The sequence below is a fragment of the Tachyglossus aculeatus genome, chromosome 21, assembly GCF_015852505.1.
Source record: "Tachyglossus aculeatus isolate mTacAcu1 chromosome 21, mTacAcu1.pri, whole genome shotgun sequence".
Lineage (NCBI taxonomy): Eukaryota > Metazoa > Chordata > Mammalia > Monotremata > Tachyglossidae > Tachyglossus > Tachyglossus aculeatus.
The window spans coordinates 12,143,665-12,165,745 of record NC_052086.1 but is presented as its reverse complement, the minus strand read 5'-3'; the positions used below and the strand labels follow the sequence as shown (position 1 = coordinate 12,165,745).

At 53.0% G+C, this 22,081-nt stretch overlaps 1 protein-coding gene across 1 annotated transcript in view; it reads right to left on the bottom strand.

Moving 5' to 3' along the window:
- The window catches only part of LOC119942291, a 42,272-nt gene that overhangs the window by 5,527 nt on the left and 14,664 nt on the right, over positions 1–22,081 (bottom strand). Inside the window, exons 6-13 of the mRNA XM_038762995.1 lie at positions 19,690–19,815; positions 18,767–18,829; positions 11,639–11,761; positions 10,538–10,693; positions 5,638–5,691; positions 4,931–5,151; positions 2,712–2,788; positions 1,411–1,521 (exon numbers count right to left, since the gene is read on the bottom strand). Coding sequence (XP_038618923.1) covers positions 1,411–1,521; positions 2,712–2,788; positions 4,931–5,151; positions 5,638–5,691; positions 10,538–10,693; positions 11,639–11,761; positions 18,767–18,829; positions 19,690–19,815 — 931 coding nt within the window. The remainder of the gene's footprint in view (positions 1–1,410; positions 1,522–2,711; positions 2,789–4,930; positions 5,152–5,637; positions 5,692–10,537; positions 10,694–11,638; positions 11,762–18,766; positions 18,830–19,689; positions 19,816–22,081) is intronic.

Below are 22,081 nucleotides of genomic sequence, written 5' to 3'. Positions count from 1 at the left end.
GTAAACTTGGGCGAGCAACTTCACTTCTCTGGGCCTCGGTTACCCCATCTACAAAACGGGGACTAAATCCTCCTCCCTTCAGCTTAGTGAGTCCGATAAGGGGCAGGGACTATGTCCAATCTGATAATCTCATATCTACCCCAGTGCTGAGTACAGTTCCTAGCACAGAGTAAGCGCTTAAAAAGAAAAAAAAAATCCACTCCCAGATTACTATATATGCATATATGTGTGCGTATATATATGTCTGTATATATATGTACAGATTTATTACTCTATTTTACTTGTACATGTTTATTCTATTTGTTTTATTTTGTTAATACGTTTTGTTTTGTTATCTGTCTCCCCCTTCTAGACTGTGAGCCCGCTGTTGGGTAGGGCCCGTCTCTAGATGTTGCCGACTTGTACTTCCCAAGCGCTTAGTGCAGTGCTGTGCACACAGTAAGCGCTCAATAAATACGATTGAATGAATTACTGCTGGAGGGCGAGTTGGGAAGATCTCTCAGAAGAAAGGCCCCAGCCCCACGGCCCAGAACCACCGCTCAATCCAGGACCCCAAGGGTGATTCCTTTTCTCTCTCCTTTGACCCAGCCTCGCCTGGTCCCCTAGGGAAGGCCCAGCTGGGCCATCCCAATTCCCGAAGGGAATGGCAGCACAGTCAGGAGCTGTGAGGCTGCTCCCGGGGCCTGACGTTACTCTAGGAAAAACACAAGGGTGGAAGGGGCAGGCGCTCAGTACAGTGTAGTGCGCCCAGTGGGTGATCTCACCCCCACGACTTCTGCTGGGATCGCCCAGCTCCTACGCCAAGGCTCAGCCTGGGGTGGCATCCCGGGCCCCGCAGGGCGGATGAGACGTGCGGCTCGCAATGTGTGGGGCGACCTAGCCAGCGTGCCCGCCGGCCCTGGGCTTGACGCCCATTCTAGGGTGCAGGAAAGAGCTCCCACGGCCCCCAGAAACGCTTTTACTCTGCCACCTCGCTCCTCTGGCGGGGCCGGGGGGCCGATTCTTCTAGATTCTCGTCTCCCCGTCCTCGACTGTGAGCCCGCTGTTGGGTAGGGACCGTCTCTATATGGTGCCAACTTGGACTTCCCAAGCTCTTAGTCCAGTGCTCTGCACACAGTAAGCACTCAATAAATACGATGGACTGAATGAATGATGCTGCTTTGTGGTGGGCTGTGAGATAACCGGTTTGTGTCCGTTGTATTGTTGGGTAACTCTGTGGAAACTATCCTCGCCCAAGTGCCCAGTCCAGCGCTCGGCACATAGTGGGCATTCAATAAATACCACTCGTCTTCAGCTGCCTCCTCTTCCCCGCGAACCCCACCCCTGAGAGTCCAGGGGTCTCTCTTCTTTGATGGGGGGAGAGAGGGAGAGAGATTAACAAGGGGGAGGGACGCAGGCCCGCCCCGTTACCTGGCAGAAGGAAGCAGAAGGCTCCGGCAGGGTGATGGTGGTGAGCAGTCCACTGGGCTCCAAGATGGGGCTGCTGCCCAACACGGTGATCAGGGAGCCCCAGCAGCGGGCCTGAAAGACGACCAGCTGCGGCATCAACCGCAAGACCGCCCGGAGGGGAGCTCGACCCGACGTCGCCCAGCCCAGAGCTCAGCACGACTCTTGGCACGTAATAACCGCTTCAACGCCACCGTCGTTCGCTAGAACGACTGGGGGAGAGGAGCCGCGGTGGCATTTTTTTCTCAACAGCATTACCACGTGCAAAGCACTGTTCTAAGCGCTGGGGAGGTTACAAGGTGATCAGGTGGTCCCACGGGGGGCTCAACAGTCTTCATCCTCATTTGACAGATGAGATCACTTAACAGAGAAGTTAAGTGACTTGCCCAAAGTCACCCGGCTGACAACTGGCGGAGCCGGAATTTGAACCCATGACCTCCGACTCCAAAGCCCGGGCTCTTTCCACTGGGCCACGCTGCTTCTCTACTGAGCAAGAGCCCGGGCCTGAGAAGCAGTGGGGGGGCCTGGGTTCTAATACCACTGGCCTGTAGTGTGAACTTGGGCAAGTCACTTCGTCTCTCTAGGCTTCAGCTTCTCATCTGTAAAACGGAGATTCTGTTTCGATACCTAATCTCCCTCCTGCTTGCACTGTAAGCCCCATGCAGGAGCTGATTAAACTGCAGCTACTCCAGCGCTCAGGATAGCGTTTGAAACTATTAAAAAAACACAAAAAAAACACGCATGCAGCGCTCAAACTGGGTGGGACTCCGTACGTAATATTTGCTAAGTGCTTATTAGGTGGCAAGCACTGTGCTAAGCGCCGGGGCGGATACAAGCTAATCGGGTTAGACCACCTCGAGAGCCTCAAAGGTTGGAGCGCCAGTTTGGCCACATCTGCTCTCTGTGCATGGTGCAGGGGTGGGATATCTCGCCATTCCCCCCGTTTCCTGAACCCCAAGTGCCAACTGAGGACGGCTACCACCCTGCCAGCCCCCTTCCTCCTGTCAGCTCCTCAAGGGCAGGCCACATGAACCTTCATCCACCGGACTCTCCAAAGCCCTCAGTACAGCGCTCCACGCTCGGCCGGTGATAGACGCCGCTGATGCTGAGCCCCCGGGGCCCCTTCAGGGTCTGGTTTTACAAGGGAGCCGTTTGGTGGTAAAAGGGACGCGGATCGGAGAGAAATAGGGAGCCCAGGCGACCTCCTTGTGGCTCCTTAACCTGCTGATGGGGAAACGGGCCCCGTCAAGGCCGAGGGTACTTACGTTTCTGTACAGGGCCAGGTTGCTGTACAGCACTCGCAGGGCCTGCTTAATGAGGATGCACAGCTTCACTGGAGTACCTGGGGAAGAGGAGGGAGGAGGAAGAGAAGGGGAAGACTACTAAACACATTCTAAACTAAGGCAACACAATTCACTGGTCTGTCTTTGTTAACATGTTTTGTTTTTGTCGCCTGTCTCCCCCTTCTAGACTGTGAGCCCGCCGCTGGGCAGGGACCGTCTCTGGATGTTGCCGACTTGGACTTCCCAAGCGCTCAGTACAGTGCTCTGCACACAGTAAGCGCTCAATAAATGCGACGAATGAATGAGTGCTCTGCACGTAGTAAGCGCTTAATAAATGCCACTGTCATTATTATTATTAGGTATTTGCTAAGCACTTTACCAGGCACGGGGGTAGATTCAGGTCACCACGTGGGTTTTCTCACAGTCTAGAGAAAAGGGAGAACAGACGGTGAATCCCCATTTAACAGATGGGGAAACTGAGGCGTAGAGGTTGAGAGACCTGCCCAAGGTGTCACAGCGGGCAAGAGGCAGAGCTGGGATTAGAACCCAGGGCCTCTGGCTCCCAGTCTGGGCCTATTTCCACTAGGCCGTGCAGCTTCTGTGAGCCCGCTGTCGGGTAGGGACCGTTTCTATATATTGCCATATATATATCCTGTATATATGTATATACGTTTGTACATATTTATTACTCTATTTATTTTATTTGTACATATCTATTCTATTTATTTTGTTTTGTTAGTATGTTTGGTTTTGTTCTCTGTCTCCCCCCTTTTAGACTGTGAGCCCACTGTTGGGTAGGGACTGTCTCTAGATGTTGCCAATTTGTACTTCCCAAGCGCTTAGTACAGTGCTCTGCACATAGTAAGCGCTCAATAAATACGATTGATGATGATGATGATGATTGCCAGCTTGTACTTCCCAAGCGCTTAGTACAGTGCTCTGCACACAGTAAGCGCTCAATAAATACGATTGAATGAATGAATGATTTCACACCCTGAGCCCAGAACCGCCCCCTCCCCGCAACAAACACACACACAGACAGAGCGCAGCCCTCAATGCCAGGCCACGATGGCACACATACTCCCCAGTGGATGTTTTAACTCCGAGCCACTGGAAAGGCCCATGAGAGCATCATCATCATCATCAATCGTATTTATTGAGCGCTTACTATGTGCAGAGCACTGTACTAGGCGCTTGGGAAGTACAAATTACTGTGTCCAGAGCACACAAACAGGTCCTCGGGACCGGGCTTCTGCAGAGAGCATCGCGTGTCACGACCTGAAAGCCGCTGATGGCGGGCAAGAAGAGCCCATCACGGGACCCCCGGCCCAGCCGCGAACACCTTTATCACCTTACCAGACACCACCAAATGCCATTTAGATGCCATCAGGTACTGACAGCACCACGGCTGGGGACAGACAGGGTCAGCCACGGGGACACACACACACACATAGACAGAGACAGACACACACTCTTGGGAGAACACAAATGGAGGGAGGCAGGAAAGAGCCACAGGTCTGGGAACCAGGAGTCCCAGGTCTAATTCCACCTTCGCCGGGGGCTTTCTGTGTGACCCCAAGCAAGTCACTCAACCTCTCTGAATGTCGGTTTCCTCCTCTGTAAAATGGGGGCAGGGCTCTGGGTTCTCTCCACCTCTCTGCTTGGGAGCCCATATGGGTCGGGGATCTTCCTGACCCGATTCTCTCGTATCACGCTTAGCGATGCTCTAAAATGGCAGCAGTGTATTGATAACTTGTACTTCCCAAGTGCTTAGTACAGTGCTCTGCACACAGTAAGCGCTCAATACGATTGAATGAAGGAAGGAATTGATACGGTCATTGGTGGTGGGGGGGGAGGAGGAGGAGGAGGGAGAGAGATGCGGGGGCGAGAAAGGCATTGGAGAAACAGAGAAGGGGAGAGAAGGTCAGGGAAGACAGCGAGGAGGGAAGAGAAAGAGGAATGGGAGAGGGAGAGTGGGGGAAAGAGGAAGGAGAAATGAGATGGGGGAAAAGAGAGGAGGGAGAAATGAGATGGGGGACAAGAGAAGTGGGGGGAGAGAGAGAAGGGAGAAATGAGAGTGGGAAACGAGAGAGAGATGTGGGAGAGGGAGAGAGGAGGGAGGAGGGAGAGGGAAAGTGAAAGGAGGAGAGAAAATGAGAGAGGAGGAGGAGGCTCTTGGGAGCGGGGAGACGACCACCCACCGACATTGATGGTCCACTTGTCCGAGTCAAGGAGGCTCTTTCCGGAGGGCACGCTCCCGGTGCGGAACATCTTGAGGTAGATCTCAAATTGGAGAGGGGCCAGCCGGCAGGCGGTACAGCAGGCCAGGTTGTTCAGCGGCAGGAGCAGGGCCTGGGCTGCACCCGTGAAATCCCCGCTCTTGCACAAGTAGAAAGGAATCTTGTCCCTGTATTCTCGTAATCTGGGCAGAGAGCGAAACATCTGTCAGAGGGTGGGGTCCGGGGTCAACAGCCCCCGGCCGGGAGCGAAAAGTTCTAGGCCCAGCCCCGACCCTCCTGCGGGACCTCAGCCGTGCCCCTCGACCTCTTGGGGCCTCGGTCTCCTCCTCTGTAAAATGGGGAGGATGGGGGAATGCCGTGAGGATAAAAGCAGATCGCTGATGCGAAAGCGCTTTGGAAAAAAAGCGGAATTGTGCCAAAAACAAGGTAGTACTGTTACTAATACCGTTAACAGTCATCGCTTTGGCATTTTCCGGCAAGGAGGAAGAGGAATAGGGGCACACTCCTACTGCCAGGCCAGCTGACAAGGAAGGCCCCTTGCCCACCTGGGCTCACGTTCACAAGTGCCTGGAAGGATGGCTTCTCGGGCAGGGAACAGACTGCACGTTTCGGGCCCTAAATCAGCCCAGCTTGCGCGGGGGTCGGGGGTCGGGGACCGCCAGCCTCACCCCAGAGTGTCGTCCGACTTCACTGCCTTCAGGTACCGAACGAGCTCTTTGAACCTAAACAAGAAACAGAAGGGAAGGCGATGTCGGCGGTCCCCAGGATGGCGGCAGTCGGGGAGCGGGAGAGGAGGAGGAAAAGGAAGGACTGAGGCACAGTGTTGAGGCCAATCCCAGGCAGAAATCAAGAGGGACCCCAGTCTCAGCCAAACGAAGCAACTGGTAGCCCCCGTTTCTACCTTTCCAGGCCTGATCTCTCTCTCTCTCCGCAGTCTCGCATTTCCTTCTTGCTTCAGGACATCTCTCCTTGGATGTCCTACTGACACCTCGAGCTTCACATGTCCAAAACCGAACTTATCTTCGCACCCAAACCCTGTCCTCCCACTGACTTTCCCATCACTGGAGACATCACATTCAACCCACGTATTCAATCCACCACTAAATCCTGTCGGTGCAACCTTCGCAACGACGAGGGTTTTCCCTCCATCCGAACTCCTACCACCGAGATCCGAGCACTTATTCTATCCCACCTTGATGACTGTACCAATCTCCTCGCTGACCTCCTTTGCCTCCTGTCCATACTCCACTCTGTTGCCCGAATCATTTTTCTACAGAAGCGTTCAGGTCACGTTTCCCCGCTCCTCAAGAATCTTCAGCCGCTGCTGTAAGCTCGCTGTGGGCAGGGAATGTGTCTACCAACTCTGTACTTTCCCAAGCGCTTAGTACAGTGCTCTACACACAGTAATCGCTCGATAAACACGATTGACTGACTGAGCCACCAGGTCAAGCCAGCAAGCCTCTACTGAGGGCCAGCCAGACCCACGGGGCCCAGTCACGGAGGCCAGAGAGCCCTGGACTGGCCAGTCAACAAAGGGGTGGAGGAGGAGGAGAGCAACAGTTCATTCATTCATTCATTCAACCGTATTTATGGAGCGCTTACTGTGTGCAGAGCACTGTACTAAGCGCTTGGAAAGTACAGTTCGGCAACAGATAGAGACGGTCCCTACCCGATAACGGGCTCACAGTCTAGAAGGGGGAGACAGACAACAAAACAAAGTAAGCAGGCAGGTGTCAATACCATCAAAATAAATAGGATTATAGCTATGTACACATCATTAATAAAATAGACTAATAAATATGTACAGATATACACAAGTGCTGTGGGGAGGGGTGGGGATAGGGCAGAGGGAGGGAGTCGGGGCGATGGGGAGGGGAGGAGCAGAGGAAAAGGGGGGGCTCGGTCTGGGAAGGCCTCCTGGAGGAGGTGAGCTCTCAGTAGGGCTTTGAAGGGAGGAAGAGAGCTAGCTTGGCGGATGGGCAGAGGGAGGGCATTCCAGGCCTGGGGGAGGACGTGGGCCGGGGGTCGATGGCGGGACAGGTGAGAGCGAGGCCTAACGGTGAGGAGATTAGCGGCAGAGGAGCGGAGGGTGCGGGCTGGGCCGGAGAAAGAGAGAAGGGAGGTGAGGTAGGAAGGGGTGAGGTGATGGACAGCTCTGAAGTCGAGAGTGAGGAGTTTTTGCTTGATTCGAAGGTCGATAGGTAACCACTGGAGATTTTTGAGGAGGGGAGTGACATGCCCAGAGCGTTTCTGTAGAAAGATAATCCGGGCGGCAGAGTGAAGTATAGACTGAAGCAGGGAGAGACAGGAGGGTGGGCGATCAGAGAGGAGGCCGATGCAGTAATCCAGTCGGGACAGGGTGAGAGGTTGAACCAGCAAGGTAGCGGTATGGATGGAGAGGAAAGGGCGGATCTCGGCGATGTTGCGGAGGTGAGACCGGCAGGTTTTGGTGCCGGATTGGATGTGTGGGGTGAATGAGAGGGCCGAGTCGAGGATGACCCCAAGGTTGCGGGCTCGTGAGACGGGAAGGATGGTAGTGCCGTCCACGGTGACGGGAAAGTCAGGGAGAGGACAGGGTTTGGGAGGGAAGATAGGGAGCTCAGTCTTGGACGTGTTGAGTTTTAGATGGCGGGCGGACACCCAGATGGAGACATCCTGAAGGCAGGAGGAGATACGAGCCTGGAGGGAGGGAGAGAGAGCAGGGGCAGTGATGTAGATTTGGCTATCATCAGCGTAGAGATGATAGTTGAAGCCGTGGGAGCGAATGAGGTCACCAAGGGAGTGAGTGTAGATGGAGAACAGAAGGGGACCAAGAACTGACCCTTGAGGAACCCAGTACAGGGGATGGCTCTGCTGCCTGGATCATTTTTCTACAAAAACGTTCAGGACATGTTTCCCCAGTCCTCAAGAAACTCCAGTGGCTGCCCATCCACCACTGTCCTCCTCATCATTGGCTTTAAAGCGCTCCATCACCTTCCCCCTCCTACCTCACTTTGCTTCTCTCCTACTACAACCCAGCCCACACCCTTCCCTCGTCTAAAAGCGTCCCTTGATCTCACTGTCCCTTGATCTCGTCTATCTGGCCGAACAACCCCTCGCCCACATCCTGCCTCTGGCCTCAAACGCCCTCGCTCCTCAAATCCCACAATTACCCTCCCCTCCTTCAGACACTGAAGGCATATCTCAATCAATCAATCGATCCCCATTTTAGAGATGAGGTAACTGAGGCACAGAGAAGTGAAGTGACAGAGCTGGAATTAGAACCCAGGTCCTTCGGGCACCCAGGCCCGTGCTCCATCCGCTAGGCCGTGACGTTTCCTACAACACCAAACTACTCACTGCACCTCAATCTCACCGGCCCCTCGTCCACATCTTCCCTCCAGCGTAGAACTTCCTCTCCCTCATCTCTGACAGCCCACCGCTCTCCTCTTCTTTAAAACCCTACTTAAAATCGTATCTCCTTCTAGAGGCCTTTCCTAAACCTTGGCTTCCACTATTCTCTTTCCCTTCTGTGTCACTTATGCGCTCGGGTCTTAATTTCTTTTAAATGAATTTGTTCAGCCCTTACTATGTGTCAAGCACTTTTCTAAGCGCTGGGGTGGATACAAGTTAATCACGGGGGACACGGTCCCTATCCCACTTGGGGTTCACAGTCAAGCAGGAGGGAAAACAGGTATTGAATCCCCATCTTACACTTCAGGAAACAAAGAAACGTCAAGTGGCTTCCCCAAGGTCACACCTTGGTGAAGCCAGGATTAGAACCCAGGTCCGCTGGTTCCCAGGCCCGTGTTTTATCCACTAGGTCACCTTGCTTCCCCAAGCAGTGTGGTCTTACATACTTAACCACCCCTATCCCCACAGCCTTATACGCTGTCATTTCCTTTATCTGGAATTTATTTTAGCACCTGCCTCCTCCTGAGACTGTCAACTCCTTGTGGGCAGGGATCGTGTTTACTGCCTCTACTATACTGTCAGTCCGTCGATCGGATTTATTGAGCATTTACCGTGAGCAGAGCACTGTTAATACGTTTTGTCTTGTTCTCCGTCTCCCCCTTCTAGACTGTGAGCCCGCTGTTGGGTAGGGACTGTCTCTATATGTTGCCAATTTGTGCTTCCCAAGCACTTAGTACAGTGCTCTGCACATAGTAAGCGCTCAATAAATACGATTGATTGATTGATTGATTGTGAGCCCACTGTTGGGTAGGGACCGTCTCTATATGTTGCCAACTTGGACTTCCCGAGCGCTTAGTCCAGTGCTCCGCACACAGTAAGCGCTCAATAAATACGACTGAATGAATGAATGCTTGGAAGAGTACAAAATTACAAGAAACACACTCCCTTCCCACGACAAGCTTACAGTCCCAAGCAAGCGCTGAGCAAACACCACTGACTAGTTGACTGATTGATCGATCCAGTCTCCTTATTCCCAGGCCTGGGAATAACAGCCTCCCTCCTTCCCGTGTGACCTTGGGGAAGCCACTTAAGGTTTCTTTGTCTCCTGGGTCTTTTCCACTAGGCTCTGCCTTCGAAAACAGGGTCGGCGAGAGAAGTGGACCCCAGATGGGAAGCGGGGGGAAGGGAGACCTTCCCGGGAAAGAGCAGAGAGGCAGGGAAGCCTGGACCTGCCCAGAAGCAGCGGGTATCCTGAGGAAGCACCCGCGCGGGGAGCCCCCTTCCCATAACCCTGCAGAGCCCTGGCTTGGCTTCCGAGGCCGGGGGGGTGGCCACTGAGTCACAGCTCTCGTGCTCGGGGAAATGTTCTCCACACTGGGCCCCACGCCGGCGCAACTTCAGCAGAAAACATCGGGCCTCCCTGCAGAGGTATGTGGCCAAGAGTGGGAAAGCCCTTCTGCCCGAGGCACGAACCCGGAACCACAGGAGACCCGGGTTCGGATCCCGCCTCCGCCCCGGCCTGCTAGGGGACCACGGGCACGGTCCGTCGGTACAATGGGGCCAGACCCCCCCGCCTTCTCAGATGGCAGAGTCCCGTGGGGGACAGGGCCTGGGTCCGACCTCATTACCTCGTACCCACCCCGGTGAGAGCTTACTACCATAATAACCAGGGAAGCAGCGTGGCTCGGCGGAAGGAGCCCGGGCTTTGGAGTCGGAGGTCATGGGTTCGAATCCCATGCTGTGTGACCATGGGCAAGTCACTTAACTCCTCTGGGCCCCAGTTACCTCACCTGCAAAAATGGGGATTAAGACTGTGAGCCCCCCGTGGGACAACTTGATCCCACTGTATCCCCCCAGGGCTTAGAACAGTGCTTTGCACGTAGTAAGCGCTTAACAAATGCCATCATTATTATTATTATTATTATTATAATAAACAGGGACGATGCTGGATCCGTCCCAGAGCCGTGCATCCGGGAAGCACTTTAGAAGAACGAGAACTGAGGCACTTGTTAAGCACTTACTATGTGCCCAGCACTGTACTACGCACTGGGGTACTGGTGGCCACGAGGCTCACAGTCTAAGTAGGAAGGAGAACAGGTCTTGGACCCCCGTTGAGCAGATGAGGAAACTGAGGCCCGGGGCAGCAGGTGTACTACAAGAACCACGGGAACCTACTGGTCCCCGTGCTCCATCTTCTCCACCCGCGCCTGGATGACGGGCAGCACTTCCCAGAGGGTTTCCTTCTTGCCGTTCTTCTTCTGTTTGCCGGTGATGTTCTGGCCCTTCAGAACGGTAGTCAGCAACCTGTGGTCCCACGGGGCAACGTTCAGGCTGAAACACAGTTCAAGAGGCCCGGCTTCAATCGATCCACGGCACTGCCTGAGCGCCCGCTGCGGGCAGGGCACTCGGGGGGAGGATGGCACACAGGGTTGGGAGACGCACTCCGACGCGAGCTGTCTTCCCCCCTGCCCGTTCCTTTTTACCGCTACCGGCACGCCGGACGCCCGTCCCACCCATCCGGGCGGACGACGGTTCGGAAGCAGCGATGGCCTGCAGCCCTCTCAGTCAGCGTGCCGGACTGGGCTCTGGGCAAGGCCCAGCAGGAGGGCGACACGCTTTCCCCGCCCATTGCCGGACACCGAAATAACCTACCGGGATCACAACCGGTGCCAACAATCGAATGCACACACGCGGCCCAAGGCTGGGCTTAGGGTCGCCCTTCTCTCCCCATTCACCGACTCGGCCCCGCCGACGCCAAATACGGCCCGATTCCGGCTGCTGACAAACCTCACGCCAATCCCCGTCCCTCTCCCCAGATCGCTCGCGACAACTTCGTCGCTTAAATAATCTGGGGCAGCAGATCGACTCTCTCTCTTTCTCTCACCTTCCCCCCACCCCCCGGAGGGGCTGTTTCTGGAACAAGCCGGCCTATTTCTGGAACGGGGCCACCTTGCGCAGTCGTCGACTGTTCAGTGAAAGGTTTTGGCTGTAAATAGCTTAAAAAATTTAGGCCACGGGTTCCAACGCAAGGCATACGGAATGGCTAGGGTGGCCCCCAATCCTCCCTTCCTCGTGGAGTTTCTAAATCGGCAGGCTCACGCCAGCGGCCGGGTCCCCGTCCCATGGAGCGGCCAAAGCCGCTCCCGATCCGATCCGGGAGGCCGGAATCCCACCCCGCGGGCCCGTGGGTCAGCCCCGTGACCCTTCGCCCTCGGGGCCGAGCCCCCAGGACGCAAGCCGCCCTCCCCCAGAGCCGAGGCTGGGGGAGGCACTCACCAGTTTGTGAAGGCGAAACAGTACGGGGGCAGGATGACCGACTGGAAGAACTGGATGAATTTTTCGCACAGAGATTTGGGGAAGTCGCTCAGGACCAGCAGTCGCTGCAGCACCCTGGTCATCCTAGGGGTTCGAAAGCAACAGGGCTGTCAAACCGGAAAGAAAGGCGGGTGGATCCACAATCTTTTTACTCTTGGGAGGAGTAAAATATAAAAAAAAAAAGAGTCCAAGACAATTCAGAGCTGTAGGGAAGATCTGGACCCTGAAAGGAGGAGGAGATGGGAAAAGACAAGAACTGCGGTATTTATTAAGTCCTCACTAGGTGCCAAACACCGTGCTGAGCACTGAGAGGAGCAGCGTGGCTCATCGGAAAGAGCCCGGGCTTTGGAGTCGGAGGTCATGGGTTCAAATCCCGGCTCCGCCAACTGTCAGCTGTGTGACTTTGGGCAAGTCACTTCACTTCTCCGGGCCTCAGTTACCCCACCTGTAAAATGGGGATTGAGACCGTGAGCTCCAAGTGGGCCAACCTGCTCACCTTGTATCCTCCCCAGCGCTTAGAACAGTGCTTTGCACACAGTAAGCGCTTAACAAATCCATCATTATTATTATTATTATTACTGAGAGTAGACACAAGAGAATCAGATGGGACAGTCCCGATACTACAAGAGGCTCATAGTCTGAGAGGGAGGGAGAGCAGGAATCGGCCTCTCATTTGACAGATGAGGAAACTGAGGCTCAGGGAGGCGGAGTGACTTGCCCAAGGTCACCCAGCGGGCCAGGGGCTGAGCCGGGATGAGACCCCGCTTTCCTGCCATCCAGCTCCTCGCTCTCCGCGTTCGGTCAATCAGCTTCTCATCAAACTAGAAACTCTCTCCCTGGGAAAAAGAAGGGAAAACTGAGCCAGGGCAGAGCCTAACTTCTGGGTGGCCTTTTTTTTTTTTTTTGCATACCCATTTTGGGTGCCAAAGGGGTGGAGTGGCACACCCTGATCAGCCCCTTCATTAAGAAGCCCCTTCTCGACTGGAAGCTCCACGGGGGCGGGTATCCAGCCTTCCAACTCCGTTATATCGTCCTCTCCCAAGTGCTTAATACGGTATCCCGCACACAATAAGCGCGCAATAAATTGATCGACGGTGTGGGAGACACGCTTATCAGGGTCGCGGCGCCTGTACCGGGCCCTCGGAGAGGAGCGCAGAAGCCGGAGACACGGACCCCGCCCTCAACGATCTTCTAATCTAAAGGGATGGTCACGCAGATCCCAACTGATTTACAAATGGCGGCAGCAGGGAGAACGGGTTGCCCTCTCCCAAGGGCTTGGTACAGGGTTCTGCACACAGTTAACGCTCAATAAATTACCGCATTTCTTATTAATGTAGTTGTTAAGTGCTCACAATGCATCAGACGCCGGGGTAGATATGAGATAATCAGGGTGAATACAGTCCCTGTCACAAATGGGGCTCACAGTCTAAGAAGGAAAATCGGCATTGAATACCCACGTGTATATGTTTGTACATATTTATTACTCTATTTTACTTGTACATATCTATTCTTTTTATTTTATTTTGTTAGCGTGTTTGGTTTTGTTCTCTGTCTCCCCCTTTTCGACTGTGAGCCCACTATTGGGTAGGGACTGTCTCTATATGTTGCCAAATTGTACTTCCCAAGCGCTTAGTCCAGTGCTCTGCACACAGTAAGCGCTCAATAAATACGATTGATGATGATTTTGAGAAACAGTGTGGTCTTGTGGAAAGCCCTGGGACTGGCAGTCAGGGGACCCGGGTTCTAAACCCAGCTCTGCCACTCGCTTGCTGTGTGACCTTGGGCAAGTCACTTAATTTCTCTGTGCCTCAGTTACCTTACCTGTAAACTGGGTATTAAGGCTGTGAGCCCCACGAGGGACAGGGACCGTGTCCAACCCAATTACCTTGTACCGACTCCAGGGCTCAGTATAGTTCCTAGCACACAGTGAGGGCTTAACAAATACCATTTCACAGCTGAGGAAACTGCGGCCCAGAAAAGTGATGTGACTTGTCCAAGGTCGCACAGCAAGCGACTGGCGGAGCGGGTCCTTCGACTTCTGGGCCCAGGCTCTTTCTACTAGGCCACACCGCTTCTCATTTGCGTCTCGGGTGCCCCTACCCAGTCACCACTGAGTGATGGATACAACGGGTTATAGGGTGCACTGGGTTTACAGACTAAGAAATCAGAAAGGGATGTGCATATTTCTCTCTGATGGTGACCTCCAAAGGAATCGTGCTAAGCCTTGACCTCTCACCTCCTCTACAACCTCACATTTCCCTTTATCTCCAGGATTTCTCCCCGTGGGCGTCCCGCCGGCCCCTGGGACGCTGTATCTTCTTTCCCCGACTGCCGCCTCGCCTCTACTACCTTTCCTGTCACAGTCATCGACACCACTATCCTCCCCCGCAACGGAAACCTTGGCATTTGGCAATCCTCACTCTTCAATCAATCAATCAATGGTATATTTATTGAGTGCTTTTTGCGCACAGAGCACTTTACTGGGTGCTTGGAAGAATACAACAGAGTTGGCAGGCACTTTCGCTTAGAACTCACATTTAGTGTATTACTAAACCCTGCCAGATCTATGAAAAGAGGGGGAGAGAGACAGACAGACAGACAGACAGACAGACAGACAGAAAGAAAGAAAGAAAGAAAGAAAAGAAAAAGAGAGAGAGAGAGAGAGAGAGAGTGAGAGTGAGTGAGTGTGTTTTTGGGGGGTATACACTGCCAAGTTGATGGAGTCGTAGGAATTAATCAGAAAGGATTCGTTTTTGTAGAGGTACCTGATCAGATGGCAAGACTGGGATTAATCTAGTCACTGGTTTCCATCTTATTTATTCTCTTGTGGATTTTTTTATGGTATGCGTTAAGCACTTTCCATGTATCGAGCATTCATTTATTCATCCAGTGGTATTCATTCGAACGCTTTCGGTATGCAGAGCACGTACTAAGTGCTTGGAAAAGTATAATATAACAATAAACAGACACATTCCCTGCCCACAACAAGCTTACAGTCTAGAAGGGGGAAAGGGAGACGCACCATTCTAAGCACTGGAGTTGATATACGTTAATCAGGCCAGATACAGTCCCAGGCCCCCATGGGGCATGCAATCTAAGTAGGAGGCAGAATGGGTATCGAACACCCATTTTGCAGGTGAGAAAACTGAGGCACAGGGAAGTGAAGTGACTTGCCATGGTTACACAGCAGACAAGGGGCAGAACCGGGTTTAAAACCCACGTCCTTTAGCTCCCAGGCCTGGGCTTTATCCACTCGGCCAAACTGCTTTTAATTCCCTCTCTAAGCTTGTGTCTCCTACATTAGACTGTAAATTCCCTTTAGGCAGGAATGGCCCCTTTTTAATTCCTCCTGGGGCAGACCCCAGGTGCTCCTGTCTGGGAACGCTGCTCAATTCCTTATTTCATCCAAAGCTGGGTCATCCCTCTATTGCTTAAAAATAACAGTAACAACAATGATGTCTCTCTCTCTCTCTCTGTGTCTGTCTCTCTCCCCCTCTTTTCATAGACCTGACAGGGTTTAGTAACACACTAAATGTGAATTCTAAGTGAACGTGCCTACCAACTCTGTTTTATGGTGCTTTCCCAAGCACTCAGTAAAGTGCCCTGCACACAAGTAACAATAACAGTAATGATAATAACATTGATAATAACAATAATTGTGGCATTTGTTAAGCACTTACTATGTGACAAGCACTGTTTCAAGCGCAGGGGAGATACAAGATAATCAGGTTGGACACAGTCCCTTATCCCACATTCATTCATTCAATTGTATTTATTGAGCGCTTACTGTGTGCAGAGCACTGTACTAAGCGCTTGGGAAGGCCAAGTTGGCGACATAGAGAGACGGTCCCTACCCAACAGTGGACTTTGCTGAATCCCATGTGAGTTAAGGACTGTGTGCAGCAGCAAGTCACCCTGGGCAAGTTACTTCACATCCCAGCGCTTAGAGCAGTGCTTGGCACATAGTAAGCACTTAACAAATACTATGATGATGGTGCTTTGCACATAGTAAGTGTTTAATAAATGTCATTATTATTATTATTATATTATTATTATTATTATGACCAGCAGTAGCCTTGGCTGCTTTATGGCTGCACTTCCTCTTTCTGCCCGCAGGGGGCGGGCGCTCCCGTTGCCTTGGCGACCACATCCTCACAGCGCCCCCTGATGGCGGCCGGGGATAGTGCAACAGTGGGCAGCGCAGGATATCCCTAATAATAATAATAATAATAATAATAATAATAAATAATAATAATAATAATAGCTTTTGTTAAGCGCTTACTATGTGCAAAGCACTGTTCCAAGCGCTGGGGCGGATACAAGGTGATCAGGTTGTGTTGTCCCACTGGGGGCTCACAGTCTTCATCCCCATTTTACAGATGAGGTCACTGAGGCACAGAGACGTGAATAATAATAATGGCATTTGTTAAGCGCTTACTTCGTGCAAAGCACTGTTCTAAGCGCTGGGGAGGATACAAGGTGATCAGGTTGTCCGCCGTGGGGCTCGCAGTCTTAATCCCCGTTTTCCAGATGAGGGAACTGAGGGACATAGAGGTAAAGCGACTTGCCTTAGGTCACATAGCAGATTTGAGGCATATCTGGGATTCGAACTCCGGTCCTCTGACTCCCAAGCCGGTGGTGGTCTTTCCACCAGCAACAACAACAAAGCCCAGACAAAGCATTGCATACTTTCACCTTCTTCACTTGAAACCAAAGGCATCTGGAGGGCGTTAATTCATTCCTGAAAAGCCAGCCCTTCAAAAATACTCAAGTAGGCCGATGTTCTTTTTAAAATAGCTCGGGCAACCATCTTGGTGTTATTTTGTTCCCCCAGAGGCTAAGGGAGGGAGTCCGGGGGAGTGTAATTGGTAAACGTCGAAATGAAAGTCAATCGCCCCGTGATAAAACCTGCCCAATGAGAAGCGGCGGCAGAGAGGACCCAGCTGCTGTGTCGGTCTTTGGGAAATAATAATAATAATAATAATAATGGCATTTATTAAGTGCTTACTATGTGCAAAGCACTGTTCTAAGCACTGGGGCGGATAGAAGGTGATCAGGTTGTCCCACGTGGGGCTCACAGTCTTCATCCCCATTTGACAGACGAGGGAACTGAGGCACAGAGAAGTGACTTGCCCGAAGTCACACAGCTGACAACTGGAGGAGCCGGGATTTGAACCCATGACCTCTGACTCGTGCTCTTTTCCACTGAGCCACGCTGCTTCTCTAAGGAGGAGAAGGGAAGGAGGGGAGGAGAAGGGAAGGAGGAAGCCCGCCTGGCGACCCCAGACCCTAGAGACAGGAGTCCTGGTTGGAGGCATTGGTGCATGTGTGGTGAATGAATGAATGAATAATGGCATTTGTTAAGCGCTTACTATGTGCAAAGCACTGTTGTGGTGGTGGCGGGGAGAGAGAGAAGGCTAAATGCAGTCCAATTCACCTCTTCCCGGCCCAAAGATGAAGCTGAGAGAACAAACCAAGGGGCAGCAGGGGCTGGTCTGGGGGAGATCCGGAGCACCTGGCTTTGCCATTAGTCTGCTGCGTGACCTTGGGCTTATCTTCTCTGGTACCTCAGTCTCCTCATCTGTCAAATGGGAACGGGACCCCTGCCCCTCCCTCTCTTTCAGACAGTTCCATCTGACTCACTTGCAATTATTCCAGTGCTTAGCATGGTATTTTGGCAGAGTAGGCACTGACTTGACACTACTTATTTAAAAGCCCGAGTAAGTTCTGGCGACACTACAGTCGGGCCGGGGATGCTGTCATCGGGGTGATTCCGTCCCCTCTGACTCGAAATTTACTGCAGGGGAGAAGGGCCGGTGACAAGCCCCGGGCAGGAATCGTAGGAGAAGTTACTGACCCGGGAAGTGGTTGGTGAGCCCACTGTTGGGTAGGGACCGTCTCTATGTGTTGCCGACTTGTACTTCCCAAGTGCTTAGTACAGTGGTCTGCACACAGTAGGCGCTCAATAAATACGATTGAATGAATGAATGAATGAATGAGGGAGGAAGAGCGACCATATGCGAGAGAAGCAGCAACAACAGCAAGGAACAGCGAGAGAAGTGAGAGAGCAAGTGTGAAGCAAGAGAGAACGAATGTAAGCTCACTTTGGGCAGGGATTGTGTCTGCTGAGTCTGTTGTACTGTACTCTCCCAAGTGCTTAGTACAGTGCTCGGCACATAGTATGTGCTCAATACTGGTGAGTGAGTGAGAATGAGAGAACAAGCAGAAGAGTGGGCGAGAGCCAAAGGATGAGCGCACAAGAGAGCAGACAAGAGCACGTGGTGCAGAGGAAATATTTATTTTATTTTGTTAGTATGTTTGGTTTCGTTCTCTGTCTCCCCCCTTTTAGACTGTGAGCCCACTGGTGGGTAGGGACTGTCTCTATATGTTGCCAATTTGTACTTCCCAAGCGCCTAGTCCAGTGCTCTGCACATAGTAAGCGCTCAATAAATACGATTGATGATGATGAAAGACCCCGAGGAGAAAAGAAGATGGACCTGGGAAGGAAGCCTTTGGAAGAGGTGACAGTTTGGGGTCTGGAAATCCAGGAGGCACGCAGCTAGGCTGGCCCCCCGATTCCCGGGCCCAGGCTCTTTCCACTTGGCCATGCTGCTTCCCTAAAGGGGGGTAATCTGCTCTCCCTGCCCCCTGGGGATGCTGGAAAGAGAAGTGGTGGGAGCCGAAGCGAAAGTGCTTTGGGGGAAAACAAACAAAATATACCAAATGAAGTCCTAAGGCCATTAATGCAATCTTCCTGGCACCCAAGGGGCCCCCAGAGGTAGCCTGAAACCCTGGCAGTGGCACCCTTACCAATCAATCAATCAATCAATCATATTTATTGAGCGCTTACTGTGTGCAGAGCACTGTACTAAGCGCTTGGGAAGTACAAGTCGGCTACACATAGAGACAGTCCCTACCCAACAGTGGGCTCACCGTCTAGAAGGGGGAGACGGAGAACAAAACCAAACATACTAACAAAATAAAATAAATAGAATAGATATATGCAAGATAGAGTAATAAACATGTACAAATATGTACCCTCATCAAGGGGAGGAGGGGACCCCTCTGGGTAGATTAACTTAGACTCACCTGTCCATCAGAGCGGGCACAGCTATCTTCAAAGATTCAGTCGGACCAAGGTTCTGCCAATTCCTGCACAGGACAGAGGGCTTGGTCAGTCCTTTGGCCAATGCGCAAAGTCCACAGGTCAAAGCTTGACTCCTCACATCAAGGATTTCAGTCCACTCACGCCCCAAAAAAGAGAAGGCCCCAGGAGGGTGCTGAGAAATGAAGGCTCCATAGCCTCCGGAGCCCCGTGCCCGGGCGGGTACGCTCCAGAATCACCGGCCCGCAGGCCTGGCCCAACCCGGCTGTCCTGCCGACTAAGATGACCGGGGGGCTGGGGGGCCTCGTCCATCCTGCCCAGCTCCCTTCTCAACCTTTGGCGTGCTGGAAAGGCGGCCAGCCCCGCCCCGGCAGCGAGGAACCGGAATCTCTGCTCCTTCAGCCACGGCTGCCTGCCCTGCTCCCGCCGTATTTATCTCTAGATGTGTCCGCCACCACCTCCCTCCCCGCTTACCCTGAGATCGTGAGCCCTTCAGGGGCCAGAAGCTGGTCAATCCTCGTCGTATTTCCCCGGCCCTTAGCACAGAGCTTTGCACACAGTTGGCACGCCACAAATGCCAGGGAAGGAAGCCGGTCAGGCTCCGACAACACGCCCGCCCCCAACTCTCCAGCACCGTCCCCGGCCTGCCGATCGTATGAGCGGACTCAGGGTCTCTCCAGCCTCGTCGTGGACTGGACGTTGGGCCATTCGGCCCCGTCCGGTCCTTTCTCTTCTAGTGGTTTCGGCTCTATAAACCCCAACAGCTCGGGCTGGGGCCAGGGCTCTACACCTCTGAACAACCATCCAGTCGCCCCCGGAAGAGTAGGCCCAGCCCCCCGACCCCGCCACCGTCTCCCCCAAAGCCCATCCCAGCCGCAGAAGGCAAGAGGAAGCCTTCCTCACTCACCGAGCCGGGTCTTTGTGAACGGAAATCTCCTTGATTGCCCCCAGTAACATGACGGCAGCTGTTTTGGGACTCTCCTCTTCCGCCTGGCCGATGAACGAGGAAACCTTCTGGAAGACGCTCGAATACCTACGAGGAAGGGAGGTCCTTTACCGTTCCGACTTTTAAGACGGCACCCTCGGGACCAGAGGGCCACGGCAGACTCAAGCGTTGGGACACTGCATCTGAAAGCCAGCTCTAGACTGAACTCTCCTTGTGGGCAGGAAACCTATCTACAAACTTGCATTGGACTCTCCCAAGCGCTCGGCACACAGCTGGTGCTCAATGAAAACCAGTGACTGGTTGACTGATGGACGATGGGGAGGGGAGAGACTGACTTCTGTCAAAGGGACCAGCCCAGTCTGTGTGGAGATGGTAATGGTAGTAACTGAAGGCAGAGCACTGTAGTAAGCCCAGTGGGAAGCGCAACGGACACACGGGGCAAGTCCCGGGCCAGGGGGAGTTTTCACTCCATTGTATGGGGTGGGGTTATCGCCCTGGTACCCTGCAGCTAGGGCAGGGCAGGAGCTTTCCGGCTGGTCTGTTCACCCCAGGTAGGAATCGATTCACTCCGTGACGAAACCAAGCCGATAGGAAGAATCCTCAGAGGAAAAGGCCGCCTCCTTGGCAAACATACACGTCTGGACCGGCCAGATTCCTAAAACATCAGCTTGACCAAAGGCCGACGACTGAGGAGCCTTCTGGGACGGCCTGTCCCCGGGCTGAATGGATCCAGGGGTCCCAAGATGGAATGTGGTGCGGCTGCCTCTGGATTAAAAACTCCCTGAGGGCTGGGATTGTGTTCACTTACTCTATGGTATTCTCCCAAGCGCTTAGCACAGGTTCAGAGTAATAATAATAATAATAATAATGATGGCCCTTCAAGGCCCTGCTGAGAGCTCACCTCCTCCAGGAGGCCTTCCCAGAACTGAGCCCCTTCCTTCCTCTCCCCCTCGTCCCCCTCTCCATCCCCCCATCTTACCTCCTTCCCTTCCCCACAGCACCTGGATATATGTATATATGGTTGTACATATTTATTACTCTATTTACTTTACTTGTACATTTCTATCCTATTGATTTTATTTTGTTGGTATGTTTGGTTCTGTTCTCTGTCTCCCCCTTTTAGACTGTGAGCCCACTGTTGGGTAGGGACTGTCTCTATGTGTTGCCAATTTGTACTTCCCAAGCGCTTAGTACAGTGCTCTGCACATAGTAAGCGCTCAATAAATACGATTGATTGATTGATGGCATTTGTTAAGTGCTTACTATGTGCAAAGCACTGTTCTAAGTGCTGAGGAGCTTAGTAGCTACAGAAACTACAGAAACAGAAAGCACTGTTCTAAGCGCTGAGTAGCTTAGTAGGCTAATTGAGTAGGCACTCAATTAGTACTCAATTAGTACTCAATTGAGTAGGCACTCAATTAGTACTACGAGAACTACTAAGGAGACGAGGCGCAGCATGGCCTAAGAGATAGAGCACAGGCCCGGAAGTCTGAAGGACCTGGGCTCTAATCCTTACTCTCCCACTTGCCTGCTGACCTTGGGCAAGTCACTTAACTTCTCAGGGCCTCAGTTCCCCCATCTGGAAAGACTGCGAGCCCCATGTGGGACATGGACTGTGTCCAACCTGACGACCTCGTATAGTAATAATGGTATTTGTTAAGCGCTTATTACGTGTTCTAACCGCTGGGGAGGTTACAAGGTGATCAGGTTGTCCCCCGGGGGGCTCACAGTTTCAGTCCCCCTTCTACAGATGAGGTAACTGAGGCGCAGAGAGGTTAAGTGAGTTGCCCAAAGTCACACAGCTGACAACTGGCAGAGCCGGGATTTGAACCCATGACCTCTGACTGCAAAGCCCGGGCTCTTTCCACTGAGCCACGCTGCTTCTCAGTAGCTACCCCGGTGAGAGAGAGAGAGATAGAGACTGCCTCTATGAGGGCATCTTAGAGAAACTTTCGTAAATTTGGTCCTCAAAAATGCAGTAGTGCACCCCTGCCGCACCCTCCCCGCCCTTGGGCGTCCCCCTGGTCGCCTTTTCCAGGAGAGCTGAGACACCCCTCACCAGAGCCCGCCCAGGCCTCCGAAGCATCAATTTAGCCCTGCAATGGCCCCACAGACACGAGGTCCTCCTCCAGCCCCCATCTCCCTCCTCCTCGGCCCCCGAGTCGCGGCATCCACCGGGCCCGTAGCGGCGGACTTGGAAAGCCCGTCAAGGGGAGGCCCAAAGGGCTGGCTCTCTGAGGCTACTGGTATTCCGGATCCCGGCAAGGAAGGCCCAGAGCGTGACTCCTTATGGGCAGGATGGGGAAACCAAAGAAAGAGAGGTTATTCCTGACTTCAGCCGATCAATCAAAGC